The sequence below is a fragment of the Lampetra planeri genome, chromosome 39 (assembly GCF_965212315.1).
Source record: "Lampetra planeri chromosome 39, kcLamPlan1.2.h2, whole genome shotgun sequence".
NCBI classification, from domain to species: Eukaryota; Metazoa; Chordata; class Hyperoartia; order Petromyzontiformes; family Petromyzontidae; genus Lampetra; species Lampetra planeri.
The window spans coordinates 1,296,793-1,316,253 of NC_136145.1; the positions used below are offsets into that span (position 1 = coordinate 1,296,793).

A 19,461-nucleotide genomic window follows, 5' to 3' on the forward strand; every position below is an offset into this window, starting at 1 on the left:
GTGCGCGCGTGCGTGTGATGAGGACTGACAAAAGTTTCTGTGCATATAAACAGACGTCCTTGTAAAGGCGGTGAGCGCGGGACACTCTGCCTGGGGCTGCTGCACCTGTGGGGGGTGAAGATGAATTCAAATTTGCCTCTGAATGTGAGGAGTGGCAGCACGGCGGCACGTGAGCGGCGATTGTGGTGTGTGGGTGGGTGGGGGGCGCGCAGGTTGTGATGGAGATGACAACAGATGACGATGTCATTGCGGTTCCAAACGTCCCGCGAAAAGGTAAAGGTGCAGGCCCTGCAAGCTTCTCGCTCGCGCTACTGCTGGTCGAAAGGGACCTCCTGGCCCACGTTACACTTCCAGCAATGCGGTGATTGAGTTCGTGTCCGTCTCTCGCTCACTGACTTCTGCAGGCCGTCTGGAACGCTCTTCCTCCCCGGTTATAGGACGTCACTGGAAGCGATGCACTTTTAAATGATATAGATTGAAAACTAATTTCTTTACAAGTGATTTTTGTGTTTCGTTTGTTATCCTCCCCCCTGCACCTTCAATTAGCACGGTTGGCTTCGTACGGTACGAAAGAAGTTGAACATACAGTCCGTACATACGAGTGAGAGTCCAGTCATTATGTAAATCATAAGCAATCAGTGACGAGATAATGCTACGCGGATTTCAAAACGATTTTATGTTTAAGCCCAGATGTTCTGAACCATCCATTCTTAATTATGCACTAAGCCTGCCATGGTGTCTTTATAAGCAAACAATCACACATTTAAATATCAAATACATTGGACTGGCGGGGCGATGACGCCACTCAGGTCACCGGCTGGGTGACTTGAAAGCGGTACAAGGTCGCAATCGATGCCTGTAGGCTCCCCATTCGCCTATTGCCATCATGCTATGTACATATAAAAGTTCAGCATACATACAAACATACTACAAAGACAGCGATCCCCCGTATAGCCTGTTGGGGGCAAGTGCTGTTAGCGAGTAGCACCCTTGAAGGCCGGCACGGCACACGAGCGGGTGGGTGGCCAACACCACCCCCGGCCGCCTTTGTCTCCCCGGTGGCGATGTTTACACATCGCACCAGGTACTCTTTTTAAGGCTGAGTTGAACTAGGGGGGGCAGGACTGGTTCAGATAATCGTCACCGGTGTTGGCCGTGAGTGGGAATCAAACCCGGGTCGCCGGGTTTGTAGTGCAAAGCGCTAATTGCTACACTACCGCTCCCCATGTATGTATGATGAACTTTCTTCGCACCGTACGTAGCCAACTGTGCCAATCACAGAGACGGAGATTAACATCAGCCGGATACTTATTTTTGTTTGGATTGAACACCGATATCTTACAGCCCGTGTGCCAATCCACTGCTGGATGAAGACCTCCCCACGTTGTGTCGGTTGGTGGGGGGTTGTGTGAGCATACTTCACCAGGCTGGTCAGAACGGGTTGGTGTAGGGAGTAAGGAGTGTTGCCCAGGACCTGTTCAGGTATTAGAGGGTATTTGGCCTACTCTTCCACGCTGACCAGGCGTCTTTGAAGAAGTGGCGGTACCCATCATTTCTGCCGGGTATAAAGAGGCGGGGGAGGGAGACGGAGCCGAATCTGCGACCTCTGGATTAAAGGTTCAGCTGCGCTGACCAATCGCAACCACTGCGATTGCAGTATCCGTAGGCGACGCGAAGCCGCCAGTTGCCTGAACTACACACGAACATCAATCACATCTGCCACGGAACGTCTCACAGGCGCGTTGTGCTCGCCAAGTTTCTCGTTGCGGATCGCGGCTGAGCCAAATCGAAGTGGCGTGCAACTCTCTCGAGCTGACGACGTGAGAGGCACACACACACACACACCGTCGGAATTCCGTTTCGTGTCTCCACATATAAATACCAAATACGCGTTTCGTCCATCACCCACCGCCCCAAACCCCCGTGGGTTGGCTCTCCGGGAAACCGCTGTTCGTGGAGCAGGATTTGTTGAAGCGAGCAAACTGTGGATCGCTATCTGCGGAAGGGCAACTTGGATCAAGAGGGAACTGGCGGTGTCATCGCACGCGCATCGCGGACAGACACGGAACGCGGTGTCCTCCTCTGTCCGGAGTGGCAAAAAGGATCGCCGCGTTCCGTACACAGCACATTGCATCGCTCACTCATCCGCCAGTCTCGATCCACAGGCGGATGAAAGCTTCCCCTGGAAGGTTCCGTTTGTTTTAGCGAATTCGTTTAGTACTTTTTGTTGTTGAATGATTACAGTTGATCATCGATTTTCGCGGCCGCTTTCCAACAACGTTCCGTCGAAACCGTTCCAGAGGCCCTCACCAGTCCGGCGATCAGCATCACGCCCGTGACGATTTTTTTTTGTTTAGCTCTGCTTGATTTCAGTGTCAAATATTATACACGGTACACTTTACACGACGTACAACAACAATGAAAATACTGCGCTATATTCATCACCCATGTGGAGTGGTTCGTACGGTTACATTAAATGCAGCAACTTGTTAAAGCAGGATGTTTATTTTTCTCGATTTGTATGTTTGTTTATGGAAATTTCATGTCGTAAACACATTTGAAACACGAACAAAAACATATAACAACACCTGCAAGTATATTCTTGGTTCTTTCGGTAAAGTAACGTAGGAGGGAAATAATAAAATAATAAAAATTAAACATAATAAGATACAATTCTCACGACGTTTCGGCCACAACGCAAGCAGCCGTCCTCAGGTGAAGAACAGGGCTGTCGGAAAGACAGCGTCCTAATGAACACTGCTAAGCTTGGCAGCGTATTTTAAGCTGTCAAGCAATTAGCGATTTTAAATGATGATTAGCGGTGATTATGAAAAAACGTCGGATAATCATCCGACTTTTTTTTTTAAACCGGTGCCCCAATCCCTGCTGAAGCCGCCTGCTAATTAGTTATAGATGATCTACTGTATTAGTACATTGACATCTTTATCGGTGAATTTAAAATCGTTTTAAGAATGTTTACAAGTGTGTGTTTTATAGATATAGTAAGAGTAAAGCTTTCGACCAATCAGTTTCAAAGACAACGCATACATTTTAGCAGAGCACAGTTTGATTGCATGTTCACCACACACGTGCGTATGGCTAATGCAGACTTCATTCCTTGCCAAAGTTTTCTCTTTGGTGCTTTGGACATCTTAACACCTCCAGTTTTATCCAGATTTGAAGTTTTCGTGACTGCAAGGATCCATACTCTTTGGTTCTTTCGGTAAAGTCACGTAGGTATAAAATATAAAATAATAAATCACGACGTTTCGGGCGCAACACAAGCGTCGTCATCAGGTGGGGCAACCACAGCAAGAAACAATTGCCTACTTCAGCAAATAAGTGAAGCGCCTATTATTCTTATTATTCTCCACAAAGATGAAGGTGCCGCCCTGATGTTTTGCCTGCTCCACGCCACTGCTGGGTGGAAGGCTCTCCACTCGAGAGAGTGTATTTGGCCTACTCTACCGCGCTGGCCCAGATGTCTTGGAAGAGGTGGATGTACCACCGCCCCACATTTTACCCCACCGTATCGACTCGCCGCTCGCCTGTGGTGCAACACAGTCGGTGGAGGGTTAAGGACATTGCGCCGTCGTTTCAACTGCGAATCCTGCGACCCCAGCTACCCCTGCATGCATTGCGAGTCCAGTGCGATAACCACGAGACCACGGGCAGCTTCTCGTTTGTGTTGCCACAGCATCAATGTGGGTCTGATATTAGCCGGTGCCGGGGTCTTAGGTCCCTTTGCATCCTTCAACCAACCCGCACCAACCAGCGTGGTGAAGTATGGTCAAACAATAACTGAAAAAGGGTGTGTGGCGGTCAAGTCGTCGTCGAGAGGTGGATTTAGAAAGGGGCTTTAAATTACGATCACACCCTAACCCCGCAGCGCGGTTGGCTACGTGCTCTGGCAAAGGAGATCAACACACAAACATGAACACAAAGTTACACCACCGACGGCTGAGCTGATATTCCTAGTGCTCGCTCGCGTCGAGGGTTCGTTTGACGTCCGCGTGTTCCCCCGCGGTTGAGCCCTCGGGGCATCACAATGCGACCGATAACTTCGCACACACAGCCAGGGATGGCTACCATGCAGGGAGGCCTACATGCAGCAGTAGACAATGGCTAATCGTGATGATGATGATGATCACGACATGACAGACACTGAATTGGGCAACACTTTAAGTTTAGGTAGTCTGCCCACGTAAACACGAAGTAAGGCGTAAATCCTGTCACAGATGCTTCTGACAGGCACACGTCATTGCCTCTGGGAAATAAAGGAAACTGGAATCTCTGGACGGAAACTTTAAGCGACTCGCCGCATCGCAGGGCGGCGAGTTAAAGTTGAAATTCTCACGCGTCGTTTTTTTTTTACGCGAGGCACTGTACGCTTGCAGAGCTGCGGTGTTTGACAAACCCTAAGGGGGGGGGTCCAGCCTCACGGATGCGAATCATCGACCCTCATCTCCACACTGAGTCTAGTGGAGCGTGCGGTTCGCCACATGTCCCCTGAGTCAATCAACTGCGAAAGCAGCTAGCATGGTGCTCTGACGCCCAGAGTACCACAACCACCACATCCACACCACCAATACGAAGACAAAGATCCCCCATTTAGCCTTAACAGACTGTTGGGGCAAGTGCTGTAAGCGAGTAGCACCGACAAAGGCCAGCACCACGCACGGCCGCCTTTGTCTCCCAAGTGGCGATGTTTACACACCGCACCAGGTATTAATTTGAGGTTGAGTTGACCTAGGGGAGGCCCACAACCGGTTCAGATAATCGTCACTGGTGATGGTCGTGAGCAGGAATCGAGCTCGGGCCGCTGGTTTCGTAGCGCTAACCATTGCGCCACCGCTCCTTACAGCACCAAACACGACGCGCAATCCCTCCACCACCACCGTCACAAGTGGCCCCGCTAACCTTACCATGGTCGCTACCATCACCACCACCACCACTACAACCACCACCACCAGGACTGCACTCAGATTGCGATGGCACAGTTAGCATCGGAGGACTGCACGACCAGTGTGGCGATTGCGGGCATCACTTGGTCACGTGCGCCATGGAGTGTTGGTGTGTGGCCACGTACCTGGGATTAGTATTGGAGGGGGGGAGGGGGACGCACTGTCGGTGTTGGATAAGTGTTTTACTTTATCGAACGGAGTGGCTTATATGGCTTCATTTATTCCGTGGGCCACACTGGCTGCGGATATGGTCTACTCCACCCAGGGCGCATCACCTTAATAACTCACAGGATACATCTCCAACGCACCAGAGACTGTGCATAGCAGACCATTTGTACACGTGGACTATTTTCAGATATCCAACACTGAGGGTCAGGATATTATGCGGGTAAATTATGCAACAATCTGCTCGGCCCAGTGCCAGTTGTGCGGTGTACTTACTCGTCAGCAAGTCCAGCCACTGGCGAAGCGAAAACAAAGAGAAGCTGCAGCCTTGTCGTGGTGCCAGCTCGCTGGAGAAGGAGAGAGCCACTTCGCAGTGAGGGCGCATCCACGCTTCCAGTGAGGGCGCATCCACGCTTACAGAGAGGGCACATCCTCACTTGCAGTGAGGGAGCTTCTAGCCTGTTTGTAAGATCCTTTGCAGGGAAGCGCGGTGGTTGGAGGCCGAGTTAGATTCGCGCTCACGACTAATAACAGTGGCTAATATCTGAACCGGTCCTGGGCCTGGCCTAGGTCTACTCGGCCTGAAATGAGTACCTACCGCGGTGTGTAGACATCAGCACTGGGGAGACAAAGGCGACCGGGCGTCGTGCTGGCCACCGACTCCCCTCGCGTGCCGTGCTGGCCTTCATAAGTGTTCGTTTGTGCGAACACTTATGAAGGCTCTATGGAGAGGGTGGGGGGGGTCTTTGTTTTTTTACATGATATTTCTAAAATTCAAAATGGCCTGCAGGGAAAATATAAAAATCCATTTGCATCGTTACTCATGAGAATTGATCACTGTCATGGGGAAAAAAATATATATCTAATAATGGCCATTTGTATTTACAATTTACGTAACCGAATTTATCCCGGGCTCCCCTTAAGTGCAAAAGTTACAACAACAATATTTAATAACATTAGCTATGCACAGGGTTAAAGAAAATAAGTCAACCCACGTGGTTATATATTTGTGGGTGGAGAAAATTTGCCCAATTTCCTCCCAGGAAATCTGAGGATCGGCCGCTTCGTCCAGGGTGACAGTCAGGACCTGAGAGTACAGTTGGCTACGTCCGGTGCGAAAGAAGTCCAACGTGCATACATATACATACAAACATGTATATACTTATCAGAAATTTTGATTTAAAGCTTTCGTGACTGCAGGGATTCATCTTCTTGGTTCTTTCGGTAAAGTTACGTAGAAGGGAAATAATCAAATAATAAAAATAAAACATTAAAATAATTCTCACGACGTTTCGGCCACGACGCAAGCAGCCGTCCTCAGGTGAAGAACAGGTCTGTCGGAAAGACACTGTCTACGTGACTTTACCGAAAGAACCAAGAAGATACTTAACAGAAGTTTAACGTAGCCAACAGTGCGATTCGGAGGTGCGGGGGAAGAACACAACCTCCTGAATACCAGGCAAGATAGTTAACATCTCGCCACCGTTGTACACAGAGAAGACGCAAGCATCGTGGGCACCTTGCGTATCGGCAGCATTGCCAGTAATGCGACGGAGAGTTGTTAAACGCCGATACAAACGAGGCAACTTTGCAACTGCAGAGACACTTTTTGGATGCCGTAATCACAGATTGGAAGTGCTGTATTCGAGCACAGGCACAACGTGACCCGGACCAACCCATTCGTGCAGCTCTGTGCCCACGGTCAAAAACATCGCCCGGGCAAAACACCCACGCAGTGCCCACTTGGCCCTCCACACAGCACCCACCGCCGGGTCAGGGCTCTGGTGACCCTGGCGCTCCTCTTGGGTTTCCAGGCCCTGACCAAAATGTCTAAACTTAGTTTAGCTGCGGTAGAATGCAGCGCCTAATTACGGGGTTTCAGGGTTACCCCGGGGTCCCGAACAATCTGCGGCGGGTCGCGTGCGACAAAAGTGCGCGCGGAATATCTATCGGCGCCGCGCGCGGCGTGACAGAGCAGCCCTTTGTGGTATGACGCAACAACTACATCAACAATAACCACGTGACGCAAATTCTGCGATGTGACGAGCACCACGCGATGGTCCCTGGCGTGACACGGTAGCTGGTCTTGAGTGCCGTGCGTGTGTGGGGGGGGGGGCTGGCGCGTGGAGGTGACAGGGGGAGAGAATCAATTGAAATTGAGAAGAATTACAATAATTTCAATCGCCGTGATAGCTTTCGACTCAGCGCAGCCTGGAAGCGTATTATTAAGTAATGCACAACACATATTGCAATTCATTACAGGTGAGTCACATGCTAAGTGGCTGATTACTGATCTATTACATAATTGCATACACCCCCCAACCCCCGCCTCTGATCTCGAATCCTGATGGGGTTCAACAATGATGACGTCATCATGCACTATTTTAGACCGGAAGCAGGTGGATGGCTTCACTATTCTGGCAAATCGCCTGAAGATTCTGGATGTAATTTCCAGCGAAACGGCGAACTCAAATTGTAAATGTTGTGGATCCGCTCTTCAACACACCGGTGGGCTAAAGTAGTGAACTATTTGTCTTTTGTCAACGTGACAATTTTTTTTACTGATTGGCCGTGTCGGGTGGTGGAGGGTTGCGACACATTTATAAATATCGCGATCTAACCCAAAAAACCTTTGTTATGGATGGCTAGGAATCCAACTCAGGTCGCGGGGTTCACCACCCAGTGATTAATCACCGCACAACCGTACCAGCCCACACATAGTGCTCCACAGCTGTGCATTCTGAACGTTGGGAGTCAATGCGAGTCATTAACATTCATTCATTGGAGTTTAATATGCAGGGAACATATTTGTGGTGGTGGTTGGGAGGGGGGTATAGGAAATAAAATAATATAGAAAATAAAAAAAAGGAAATAAGCAAGATGTTCAGTTTTGATTTTGGTTTTGCTTTTCAATAAAAAAATTAAATCACTTAATTTTGTGTCTGGAATGAAAACCACACGCACAATTACGGTGGGTCTCATGCACCCTGTATAAATATGATGATAGGTTTGTAGGTAAGATAGGGTACAATAATATATGCTTATTGTGGATAGGCCTACGTTGCATTTTAGTGGTCGTGCCTGAAATCGCCGATTGTCCCCACTCCATGTCAAGTTCGCGACGTTCCAGAAAACACGAAATGAGAAATGAAGATCTCCTGAAAATGAAAAGACAAAGATGCCCCGTATAGCCTTCACAGACTTTTGGAACAAATGCCGTTAGCCACCACCTATGAAGGCTGGCACTGCATGGCATACGAGAGGGTGGGTGGCCAGCACCCCGCCCGGCCGCCTTTGTCTCCCGAGTGGCGAAATTGACACATTGCAACAGGTGCTGGTAAAGATAAAGATCCCCCCGTATAGCCTGAACGGACTGTTGGGGCAAGTGCTGTTAGCGAGCACACATACCAGTGGTGCTTTATACACGCCTCGTGAGAAGACAAGAGGCACAGACAAGAGATAGAGCTGAAGTGCAAGGACGAGAGAGATGGTTCGCTAGGTACGGTGCAAAAGAAGTTCAACGTGCACAAAAGAGTTAGAGAGGTCGCGAGGTGAGAGAAGAGAGGTACAGATGGGACAGATCACGTGGTGGAATGCGACTAAAGTAGATGAGAGACAAGGATGGTGTTAGATGGGAGGCGAGACATACAGGGACGATAGGGATGGGCTACATTACTTGAGTTTAACTACAGCTATTAGGATTTGAATTTGAGCTGATGTCTGATTCGCCCGTATTTATTCATGAACTCGGGGCCATTTGAGCTGCTTGGGCCCTAAAAGTGCAGTGCTTGCGCCTCCGTGCCACCACTACACACAGCCACGCCACCTGTGCCCAACGCGGCAAGAAGGACTTGCATTCTTGGGTTCAAAGTGAACAGCGCCTGGGCCACGTTAAAATAAGGGCCTCTAGGCAGGCCACGCAAGGGGAAACAGGGCCCCTGGGAATTCGGGTGTTAGGGAGCTGGGACTGGGAGCATGGGAGGGTGTGGAGGAGGGGGGGATGGAGAAAAGGGAAGGAGCAATGAAGACGGGAGCCATCAGCGCTGAAAAATAATAATAATAATATTAATGCTTTTCGATTGAAAGCTTTCGTGACTGCAGGGATTCATCTTCTTGGTTCTTTCGGTAAAGTCACATAGAAGGGAAATAATAAAATAATAAAAATAAAACATAATAAAATAATTCTCACGACGTTTCGGCTACAACGCAAGCAGCCGTCCTCAGGTGAAGAACAGGTATGTCTTATTATTTGATTATGTCCCTTCTACGTGACTTTACCGAAAGAACCAAGAAAATATTAATGCAGTTAAAACCACACGCGATATTCCGTAGACATAGATGACCTTTGACTGATGCGCGGAATGTGGAGTGGGATGTTTGTGTCTCGCGGTAGAGGCAGGGAAGGCGCTACTCTTTACCGCACCGCGATGCCAACTGAGATTTGTCCCTGTTTGTCTTTCTGAGCTGTTCAAAGAGACGGCGCGACGTGGCTTCGGCTGTTCGTGTTGGGGGATCTTGTTTCTCCCGAGATGCGTTCTATTCCGTTATTTATTTATTTCACCTCCCCAGAAACTCTTTATAGAAAGGATTTATCAATTAGGAGGAAATAACGTGGCTTATTTTTTATAAAAGCGTGCCCGTAGAAGTTGAGCGACCTCCAGTTTTCCAGCACAGAAACGTTTCTGACAGCCACTACTGGTGCAGCGTGCGCTGCCATTCGTCCAGCGGCGTATTGATCACGACTGCCAGTGATTGGATGGAATCTATATCACATATAGCTTATTGTGACTGAAAACTTAATGACTGAATCCTACATGCATTTATGTATTGAAATACCGCGGTGGCGAGATGTTAATTGCCTCGCCCGGTATACAGGAGGTCGTGGGTTCGATCCCAACCCTCACGCCTGTATATGTGGAGTTTGCGTGTCTCTCTTCCAGCGGTTTTTCCACGTTTAGAAAAACGTCCGTTTAGAGTATTTGGCTGCTATACATTTCCACATGATAAGCCACTTTTTTGAGCTATCATTTGTGGCCTGGTCGCTTCTGAAAAAAACCTATATAGCTCAGTGGGCTTTACCTGGTAAAAAAACAACAGTTAAATGATGCACTCATATTTATCCATGCGAGTAGGAAGAGTTGTTTGTATATGTATTTTTTGTCATCCTACCAACCCAAACAACTCTTATTTGATAACGACACTTGTTTAAATATGAACTTGGCTTGGGAAACCCGGGCCACCGTCAAGTCCACAGCATCTCTATGCTCGAATTCACAAAGTAGCAGCGCCCACCCACTCACCCACCCTCCAATCAACGGATTTGAGCCACTGGTGTAAATTCCACATTCCCATGATGAGAGCCAGCCTATCTAGAAAACAACTGTGTACTTCTTACAAAGTTGCAGTCATTGTTTCGATGCGCTCCTTATGCTGTCCATAACGCCGTGGCATCCTGAAATCTTCGATTGCAGGACAGTCAAATGACTCAGAGATGTTGCCTCCAGACTGCTGGCATTGCACCTGCAAAAAGGGACCTACCCTGGCCCGAGTGTCAAATCCCTCCGCGAGCTCCCATTTTGAGCTCAGACCTCACGCTACCCTCGTGGTGTCGCGTGGCCTGTGGAACCCAGTGCAGTTGCACCGCCTGCACACCGGTTTAAAAAAAATGTCGAACAAAAACGGTCAGTGCATCGCGCGCTTTTAGATGCGCTTCTGTGGCTGTCTGGAACTCTCTTGCTTCTGATATAAGGAAGCCACTGGAGCTACGATGCACTTTTAAATGATATCGATAGAAAACTAATTTCTTCAGATCTGCTTTTTGTGTTTCGTTTGTTCTCCTTCCCCCGCACCTCCGATTATCACGGTTGGCTACATATGGTGGGACAGAATTTCAACATACACACGTACAACTACAGATTCTCTCCCCCTCTAAGATCTCCCTTCTCTCATCTGCTGTGGATGAGTAACTTCCCTAAGGTCACTTTCCACAATGTTACCACCTTTTCTACCTCCATTAAAATCATCATTCCTCTGCTTTCCCCTGTTGCTGCTCCACTCTATCGATGCGTACATTACAGGTGTGTAGTATTCGTCCTTATCTTGCCGTAGCGTTGTTTGGGATGGCTTGTGCAACTCAGTTTATGCGAAAGCCCCCGGCTCTCGCATAAACTGCGTTGCGCCGTTTGGATTGAAGTCAACTCAAATGCCGCCTCTCCTGGAAGAAAAACAAGCCAAAGTAACGCGGTGCAGGTGGACGGCTAGGAGGAGGATATAATTATATTGCTCATCGCAGGCCGGCAGCGCTGAGACCCGGGGGTTTAAAGCGTGGGGTGGCCCCGCAAGGTGAAACAGATCCTCGCGTGCAGCAAGCTCCCAGCTCTCGCTGCTCACCTAATGGCAGCAAGAGACAGCATGATGGTTGTTGTTTTGTTGTTTTGTTGTTGTTGTTGACATCTAGTTCAACGAACGGACGGCACCAACATTTTACAAGCAGAGACGATGGGGGGCAGGGTCGGGGCGGGGCTACGAAATGACACCTGGGTGGCAGGACGAGGGGGGGTCGCGATGCAAGGACGGGGGGGTGGGGGGCAATAAAGGGACGGAAAGTGGGGGGCAATACAGGGACGGGGGAGTGGGGGGCAATAAAGAGACGGGGGAGTGGGGGCAATACAGGGACGGGGGGGGGGCAATAAAGGGACCGGGGAGTGGGGGGCAATACAGGGAAGGGGGGGGGGGCAATACAGGGACGGGGGGGGGGGCAATAAAGGGACGGGGGCAATACAGGGACGGGTGCGAGAATATCTGAACTCTACGGGTTTAAATCCAATTCAGATGACTCGGTACTCTTGTTTTACTCAAACTGCGTGTGTACGTGTGTACGTGTGTGCGTGTGTACGTGTGTGCGTGTGTGCGTGTGTACGTGAGCACGTGTGGACGTGTGCGCGTGTGCGCGTGTGCACGTGTGTGTGTGTGTACGTGTGTACGTGAGCGCGTGTGTCCGTGTGTACGTGTGTGCGTGTGTACGTGTGTGTGCGTGTGTACGTGTGTGCGTGAGTACGTGAGCATGTGTGTACGTGAGCGCGTGTGTGCGTGTGTACGTGTGTGTAAGTGTGTGCGTGTGTATGTGTGTGTGCGTGTGTACGTGAGCGCGTGTGTGCTCACTCCCACTGCTACGTAATTGGCCATCTATTACCAAGCGTAGTCTCACTGAGACCAGAACAATCGCAGGTTAATCACAGGCATTCAGAAATAATACGGAGAGAGTGGAGCAATACCTCGAGTCCCCGTGCCAACCGCATTGCACCACGGCTAAGAAAGCTTCACTGATGAGTTCCTACGGCATTCGCTCGTCCGCGTGTGGGCTGCCCGATGTGGACTTCACAAGTTCACACGCGTGTGCGTCAGACAATAGCAGGGCCGGATTAGGGTTCTTGTAGACCCTAGGCACTTCTGTTTCGTCGGCCTTCAGTGATAATTTTCTACTTTGAATCACAGTTCCTATGGTTACTGTTGTTACATTGTTTTTATAGCTTTATTTTGGTGATTCGAAAACATATGGTTAATCTATATAGTCTCATGGTTGTTGTTGTTGGCTTGCAACACATTGGGATTTTTGCACACAGCGTTTAAATAAGTTTTTTTTATATTCTGCTGGTTTATTCCAGGATGTTTCTGTTACGCGTCGTCGCTTTAAGATGTTCTGTGTTCATATTTTGTTTGTTGCGGTTGCACCCGACTTAAGAGCCGCATGGCTCACAGGGCTATACCTAATAAATGAAACTTGGAACTACAAGTTGTCACCGCTGCTGCCCCACGTCACTACTACCGCCGCTGTCACTCCGCTTGTTTCACGCGGACTTTGTCTAGCCGCTGGAAAGATGTCGCGACTGATACGTTCAATATTTAGTCTGTGCCCTAATTCGATGGGAGCGCGCTGTGTGCCACAGAGAAGCACATTTAAGTTGAAATTATCGAGAGAAAAAAACAAGATAAGCCAAAAATTATTCTCAGCGAAAATGTATTCAGCAATTGTTTTTACTATGATTATCATATTGGATTACGCACCTTATAAATTACGTTGTTTATTTGTATCGAACACAGCAAAAAAAAAAAACCACGGTCAACATTTTTTTTCGTCGGCACCTTACTTATCGTAGGCCCTGGGCACAGTGCCTGCTGTGACCTAGTGGATAACACGGCCCTCGACCCGAGGGGTGTCGCCATAACCTCCTGGCTCAGATCCACACACTCCCGCCGCTACTAACGCGGTTGTTCTCTGCGCTTGGCCACTTGAATGTGAAATTGTATTCTAGATTTGAAGCTTTCGTGACTGCAAGGATTCATATTCTTAGGTTTTTTCGGTAAAGTCACGTAGGTAAAACATACAAATTAATAAAAGTAAAATAAAAATCACGACGTTTCGAAGACGGAAGCTTGTGTTGCCTCCGAAACGTCGTGATTTTTATTTTATTTTACTTTTATTAATTTTAATGTTTTACCTACGTGACTTTACCGAAAAAACCTAAGAATGTGAAATTGTAGTTCTCGCTCCGCGTCTCCATCAGCAGCCACACGACGACGACGAGAAGAAGAAGACTGGCGCAGACGCGACTGACCCCGGCCGGACAAAACAAAGACAAAGATCCCCCGCATAGCCTTAACAGACTGTAGGGGCAAGTGCCGTTAGCGAGCATGCCCTGGCACATCGACGCTGCCGTCAATGCGCCGTCGCGCTTTGTGTGCCACGTGCACAGCTGAAGAGGCAGGCGATCGTTTCGCGAAACGAGAGTGAGATGAAATCGAGAGAGCTCCGGGGAGACGAGAGGCACAAGAGTTTTCTCGTGGATCGCAGGGACAAGTTTCTGTCCTCGTTCATCCGCTGTGTCTGCAGCTGCACCGCGGTCACACCGGGGCCAAAGCTCTACACTCGACGCAGTGCCCCCAGCAGGAGCCTTGTGAAATCAGAGTCTCGAGACTGAGCGTGACCTTCTCGGGTGAATAAATACGTTTTTGTTAACTCTTGAAAGCGCACGTGGTGCGAGTTTAAGTAAGAACAGATCCGTTGCTGAATAGTTGTCACACGTGCACTTGCACGGCCCTTCACCGGGGTTCCTCAACTGCCTGGCGGTGGCACGCCACATCTAGGCCCTAAGGGCACCTTGCAAGAGTCTCTCCCTTCTCGAGATGTGGCTCACCGCAACATTGACCACGGAGTAGAACAATAGAAATAAGAGATGGACACGAGGTCGAGATGATGAGAGGCCTGTTAATAAGCGGTCGCATCTATTGAAGTTCTGACCATCGCAACTGCGTGTAGTGTCATAGCATGTGTATGCGTTGTGACGTGCTGTGGCCCGCCAACACAGTACACACTTTAGTATAACAGACTGGTGGACCTGCAAGGTTTAATGGCTTTTGAAACTAGTGTACGGCACTGTTCTATTTGAGCCAAATGCCTTTTATAGGCACACTCATTATCTGAAACGGTGTCCCAACCTGCACGCGTCTTTACAACAATTATTGTCGGCTTATGAGGAAAATTAGCAAGATTAACATTTTGTCTTTTCTTTCACATGTATTTGAATAAGGCAACTTGCCCGAATAAATGTTGGTCGTATAATCAATCGGGCAGTGAAAAATAGGAGACGTCTTAAAAAAAACCCCCATTCTCCTAAACTGTAAAACAAATATTTCCACGACTTTAATACTTCGTAGAATACGTACGATTTTTGACACAATTGTAAGTGACCTGGATGCGATGCATTCCATCCAATTAGGGACGGTTATAATCTGGACGCCACTGAAATAGCGAGCAAAATCACAGCACACGATGCCAGCGGAGGGCCTTTAACGATAAACACACAAAAGTGTACAACGACATTTAGATCCAAATAAGCCAACTTATTCCGCCTGCTGCTTATTGGAAACCCAGCGCACGAAGAGATGCTAGGGAGGAATTTAATTCAATAAATACAAAAAGTTTAACCCCCCTCCCCCAACACTAACAACAACTGCAGAGGCACGGAGCAGCCGCCGTCTCTCTCAACTGCGAAGGCAGAAACAACAGCGGCAAAATTTCGATTTAAAGCGTTCGTGACTGCAGGGATTCATCTTCTAGGTTCTTTCGGTGCGGCAAAGCGTGGAGACACCGTGCAGAGACTGCCGACTGCAATAGCGAAGCAATTCCTGCGTGGAATGTCATTTTGCCACGATTATATAATGATGTTTCCCCACTGGGAAACTTTTGGCTGGGCGTGTTTTCGGGTCGCAACGCGTGTTGTTCGGCGCGATGTCTGACGTTTCGCTCCACGGGCCGGAGCGAACGGAGTACAGCTCCTGAACCAGCACCCTCAGCGAAAGATTGACCATCGCGCCAAGCGACACTGCGGCGTAAACCCACCCGACAGCTCACCGGAGTTGTCTATAGGAACCGAATTAGCAATACACAATAACCACCAAAACACAAATCAGAGAGCTTTAGGACACAACAATCACAAGCGGATCTGCAGAGACAACCCATAGGTAAATTACACGCAGTTTTGCTGATTACATTTAATACTATTTAATTTTTCTTTTGTGACATAGACCCAGATGGCAGAACAGCTCCGGTTGGTTTTTGTGGGGGAAAAAAAACTCCGATAATCCGCGAATTTTTCGCAGGACACCAGAGCCGCAAGTCACGTACCGCGTTTTATTTGATTCTCTCTGACGATTTGGAGTGGGGTCACTTATTTGGTACTCGCGAAATGCGTAACACGCCGTACTCCGCAGATTTCGGGAACACATCCACGAAATGGTCCTCTGATGGGTGCGGGCTATTTAAGTAACGTATCTTTTATTTTAGTGGGGTGCTTATAAATGGACTGCCCCATATATACATTGTATTCATATACCATACCTCATGTGCATGTGTGTGTGTTCAACTTCTTTCGTGGGGAGCGGTGGTGCAGCGGTTAGCGCTACGCTGCGCTACGAACCCGGCGACAAGAGTTTGATTCCCGCTCACGGCCATCACCGGTGACGATTATCTGAACCGGTACTGGGCCTCCTCTAGGTCGACTCAGCCTCAAACGAGTGCCTGGTGCGGTGTGTAAATATCGCCACTGGGGAGACAAAGGCGGTCGAGCGTGGTGCTGGCCACCCACCCTCGTATACCGTTTAGGCCTTCATAGGTGCTCGCTGACGGCACTTGCCCCAGCACTCTGTAAAGGCTATACGGGGGATCTTTGTCTTTGAACTGCTGTCGCACCGTACGTAGCCAACCGTGCTCATCGGACGTGCTACTTACGGTCACATGATAAACAAGCCTCACAAGGTTTCTACAGTAACAGCGCCCCCGTCATAGGAATGTGGAATTTCCACCGCTGGCGCAGGGCCTCGTCGCTCGTTTTGAGTGTGGGGGGCGGGGAGGGCTCCATCCGAGAGAGTCAGAATGTTGTGTGTGTGGTGTACTTAACGAGAGAGGCACACTGACAGTACAAACAGGATATATAACACGAAATCATAGGCCGAGTTTGACTTCTATATTTGGGGGGGGGGGGGGCGGAGAGAACTTTTACCTGAACGAGCGGGCGAGGTGGCAGATCGGCAGGAGCCCCCCACAGCGATGGTCGCACTGTTTTTTTCCCAGGGGATTGGGGCATCACAGTTCGGGGCAGGACACCGATGCACTGATAAGCGATGTGTTGCGAAGGGCGGTGGTGGGGCAGGGTGGTGGTGGTGTGGGGGCGACCTTCCCCTCCAGTGGAAAATCTCGTACCACTTAGGCAAGAGCTCATCTCGGGTCATGTGCGACAGGAAGGCAGACACCCCCACCCCCCCCGATCTGTTCAAATGTTAGCACCGGTTGTGGACAATCGCCTAACATTTCACTCACTTACGGCAAACGCCTCTGAGAGGGGGGGGGGGGGAAGCGCAGCAGAGTGGGTAACGATTTCCCCCGGTGTTGTCAGGGAGGAAATAAAAACAACAACACGTTAAGTACGACACACGCACACGCACGAGACGTTTTCCTTTTGCATTCAAGTTCACAGCCCGTGGGTTTCCCGCCAAGCCGCGATGCTAATCTTGGAGTGCCACAGCTGGATGGAGGGGCGATAAGGATGTCCCTTCCTCCTTTGACTTCGCAAATCGGCAAGCGGCACAAACTGCTGCTGAAAGAAATGTGTTCCTGTTGTGGGTGCAATCTAAGGGCTCGATTTTAAGGCTCACTTTAACCCGCAAAGTATCCAAACAACACATAGAACGGTCACATGTTTCATGCAGTAGATTTTATTGTTGTATAAATTACATGTCACTTGTCCTCATTTTGAGCGTAGGTTTACAGACACCACGGCGAGGTTGCTGGGCTGGTCTTTCCAGCATACCGCTTCAAGCCCTTTACTTTAACCTAACCCCTAGCCTTGTGCAGAATATGTTAAGAGAAAAACTCTTTTATCGGTGGCGTAGCGATCGAGTGTGCAGGCGGTGCTACTGCACCAGGGAACACAGCAGCCCAGGCACCGGCCCACGAAGAGGGTGAGGGGGGGAAACGGACGGACAGGGTGCTTCATTTAATTCACTACAAATTTATTAAACTAAGCAGAAATTTTCGCTCCTGCGGAGGGATTCTCAAAACGCCGCGGCTTGCCCATTTGATCCCCCCCCCCACCGCCCCCGATGTGCGCAGATACTACTGGGTTGTACCTCAAAGTTAACTAGATCTTTTTATTTATTTTACTTTCCAAATCATGAGCGCAACTATCAAAACTCTAGATAAATGCTCAATTAATGGAAAAGTACGTATTTCTGGGTAATGGATGAAAAAATCATTTATGAGACTATAGTTAGATTGATCATACTGGTTCAGAAGGCTCTTATCATTTAGTTGACGGACAAACGAAACGCCGGGCTTTTATAATATCATTACACCATGACCCGTACCAACCACGCTACACTTCTAAGCTTTAATGATGGGGCTTTTATAATTGGTTTCACCTGGGGCATTAGTCAGTGTCCATTTAGGGCTTTTAGGGAACTTCATATACGTTTTCTATAGACCACTTATACTTTAATAAGATGTTCGGTAAAGTCCCAATGAGTCTGAAGACTTTTTAAGGAAGGTGGCCGCGTTGAAATGGTTGGCCTGTCAAGCGACGCGAAGTCTACGCGAGCAGGGTGGAGGAATTTTGGGGGGTGGGGGGGGGGGCACGAGTCCCTGGCGGCATGGCGAGTGCCCCCCGGAGTAGCCCCTCGTCTACTCTGCCAGTCCCAGTGCGCCATCATTGCAAGTCGTCGCGAGCAACAAACCCCTCCCGGGCCCTCTGCCCACGCTGCCCGGCCGGGCCGGGCCGCCGACTCGACGGGGCCGCCCCCGGCAGATCTCGCCATCTCCCTCGGTGACCTCCCGTGCATGGGAGGTCAACCCTTCACCCGAACGCGCATGGGCTGCTAGCCACGTGGCCGGAGGCCTCTCTGCACCTATGATGCCGCTGCGTGGAATAACCCGAAAAGACATCAGAGAGTCGTACAGCAGCACAACCGTGAAAACCCCACACAGAGTAAATACTCAGATGGGTTCGCAACCTATTTGCTGCACTGCCATCTTCCAGCGACTTTGCAGCCCGACAAATGTATACGATCCACCAAACCTAACCTTCGAAGTGCTATATTACAGGCGTGCGCTATCATGCCCGACAATGTAATTGGTCCCTCTGTACAGTAATTGAGTTTGTAGGACGGCAAAATTGAAGCTTTGGAACCCTTGCGCAAAGCTGTGCACTATTGTGCGTGACGCGTGCCCATCGGCTTCGATGAGTCACACGTGCAGCCCTCACCAAACAATCCCACGTCCTCCACCAGTCACTCTGGTGAGGTCATGGTCAGTGACAGACAATTGTGTCTTGACTCCAAAATGAGTGTACATGTTGTCAGCCCTTTTGTCAATCCACTACTGGTTGAGGGCCTTCTCACCGGGGTTATTGGGCCACATTTCACCACCGTGGTCAGTGCGGTTTGGTGAAGGCCAAGGTCATAGAGGTAAGAGCTGTCCACCGTGTAGCCCCATAGAAAGTACAGTACAGCAGACCAATGGATGTTGCTGCACGGCCTGCTATTGCCCACGCTTATGACCGTCCGTTTCCGTGTGGTGGTCGCCCATCCGAGCACAGTCCAGGCTTAAGCCTGCTTAGCTTCAGAGATTTGACGAAATCGGGTGCATTCTGGGTAAGGTGATCCAACGCTTCCAAGGTTAATTTGCGCATAATGCAATGCACAAAATAAGTCCTCGAAACAGCACCGTCCTGATAACACGAAACACATATAATGAATTATAAAAAATCGAGAAGCAACTGAG

The 19,461-nt window shown here is 49.4% G+C and overlaps 1 protein-coding gene across 1 annotated transcript in view; it reads right to left on the reverse strand.

Moving 5' to 3' along the window:
- Nucleotides 1-16,931, reverse strand: part of LOC144731459 (aquaporin-3-like) — a 51,540-nt gene extending 34,609 nt beyond the window's left edge. Inside the window, exon 1 of the mRNA XM_078612512.1 lies at nucleotides 16,688-16,931. Coding sequence (XP_078468638.1) covers nucleotides 16,688-16,916 — 229 coding nt within the window. The 5' untranslated portion in view covers nucleotides 16,917-16,931. The remainder of the gene's footprint in view (nucleotides 1-16,687) is intronic.
- Nucleotides 16,932-19,461: the final 2,530 nt, after the last annotated feature.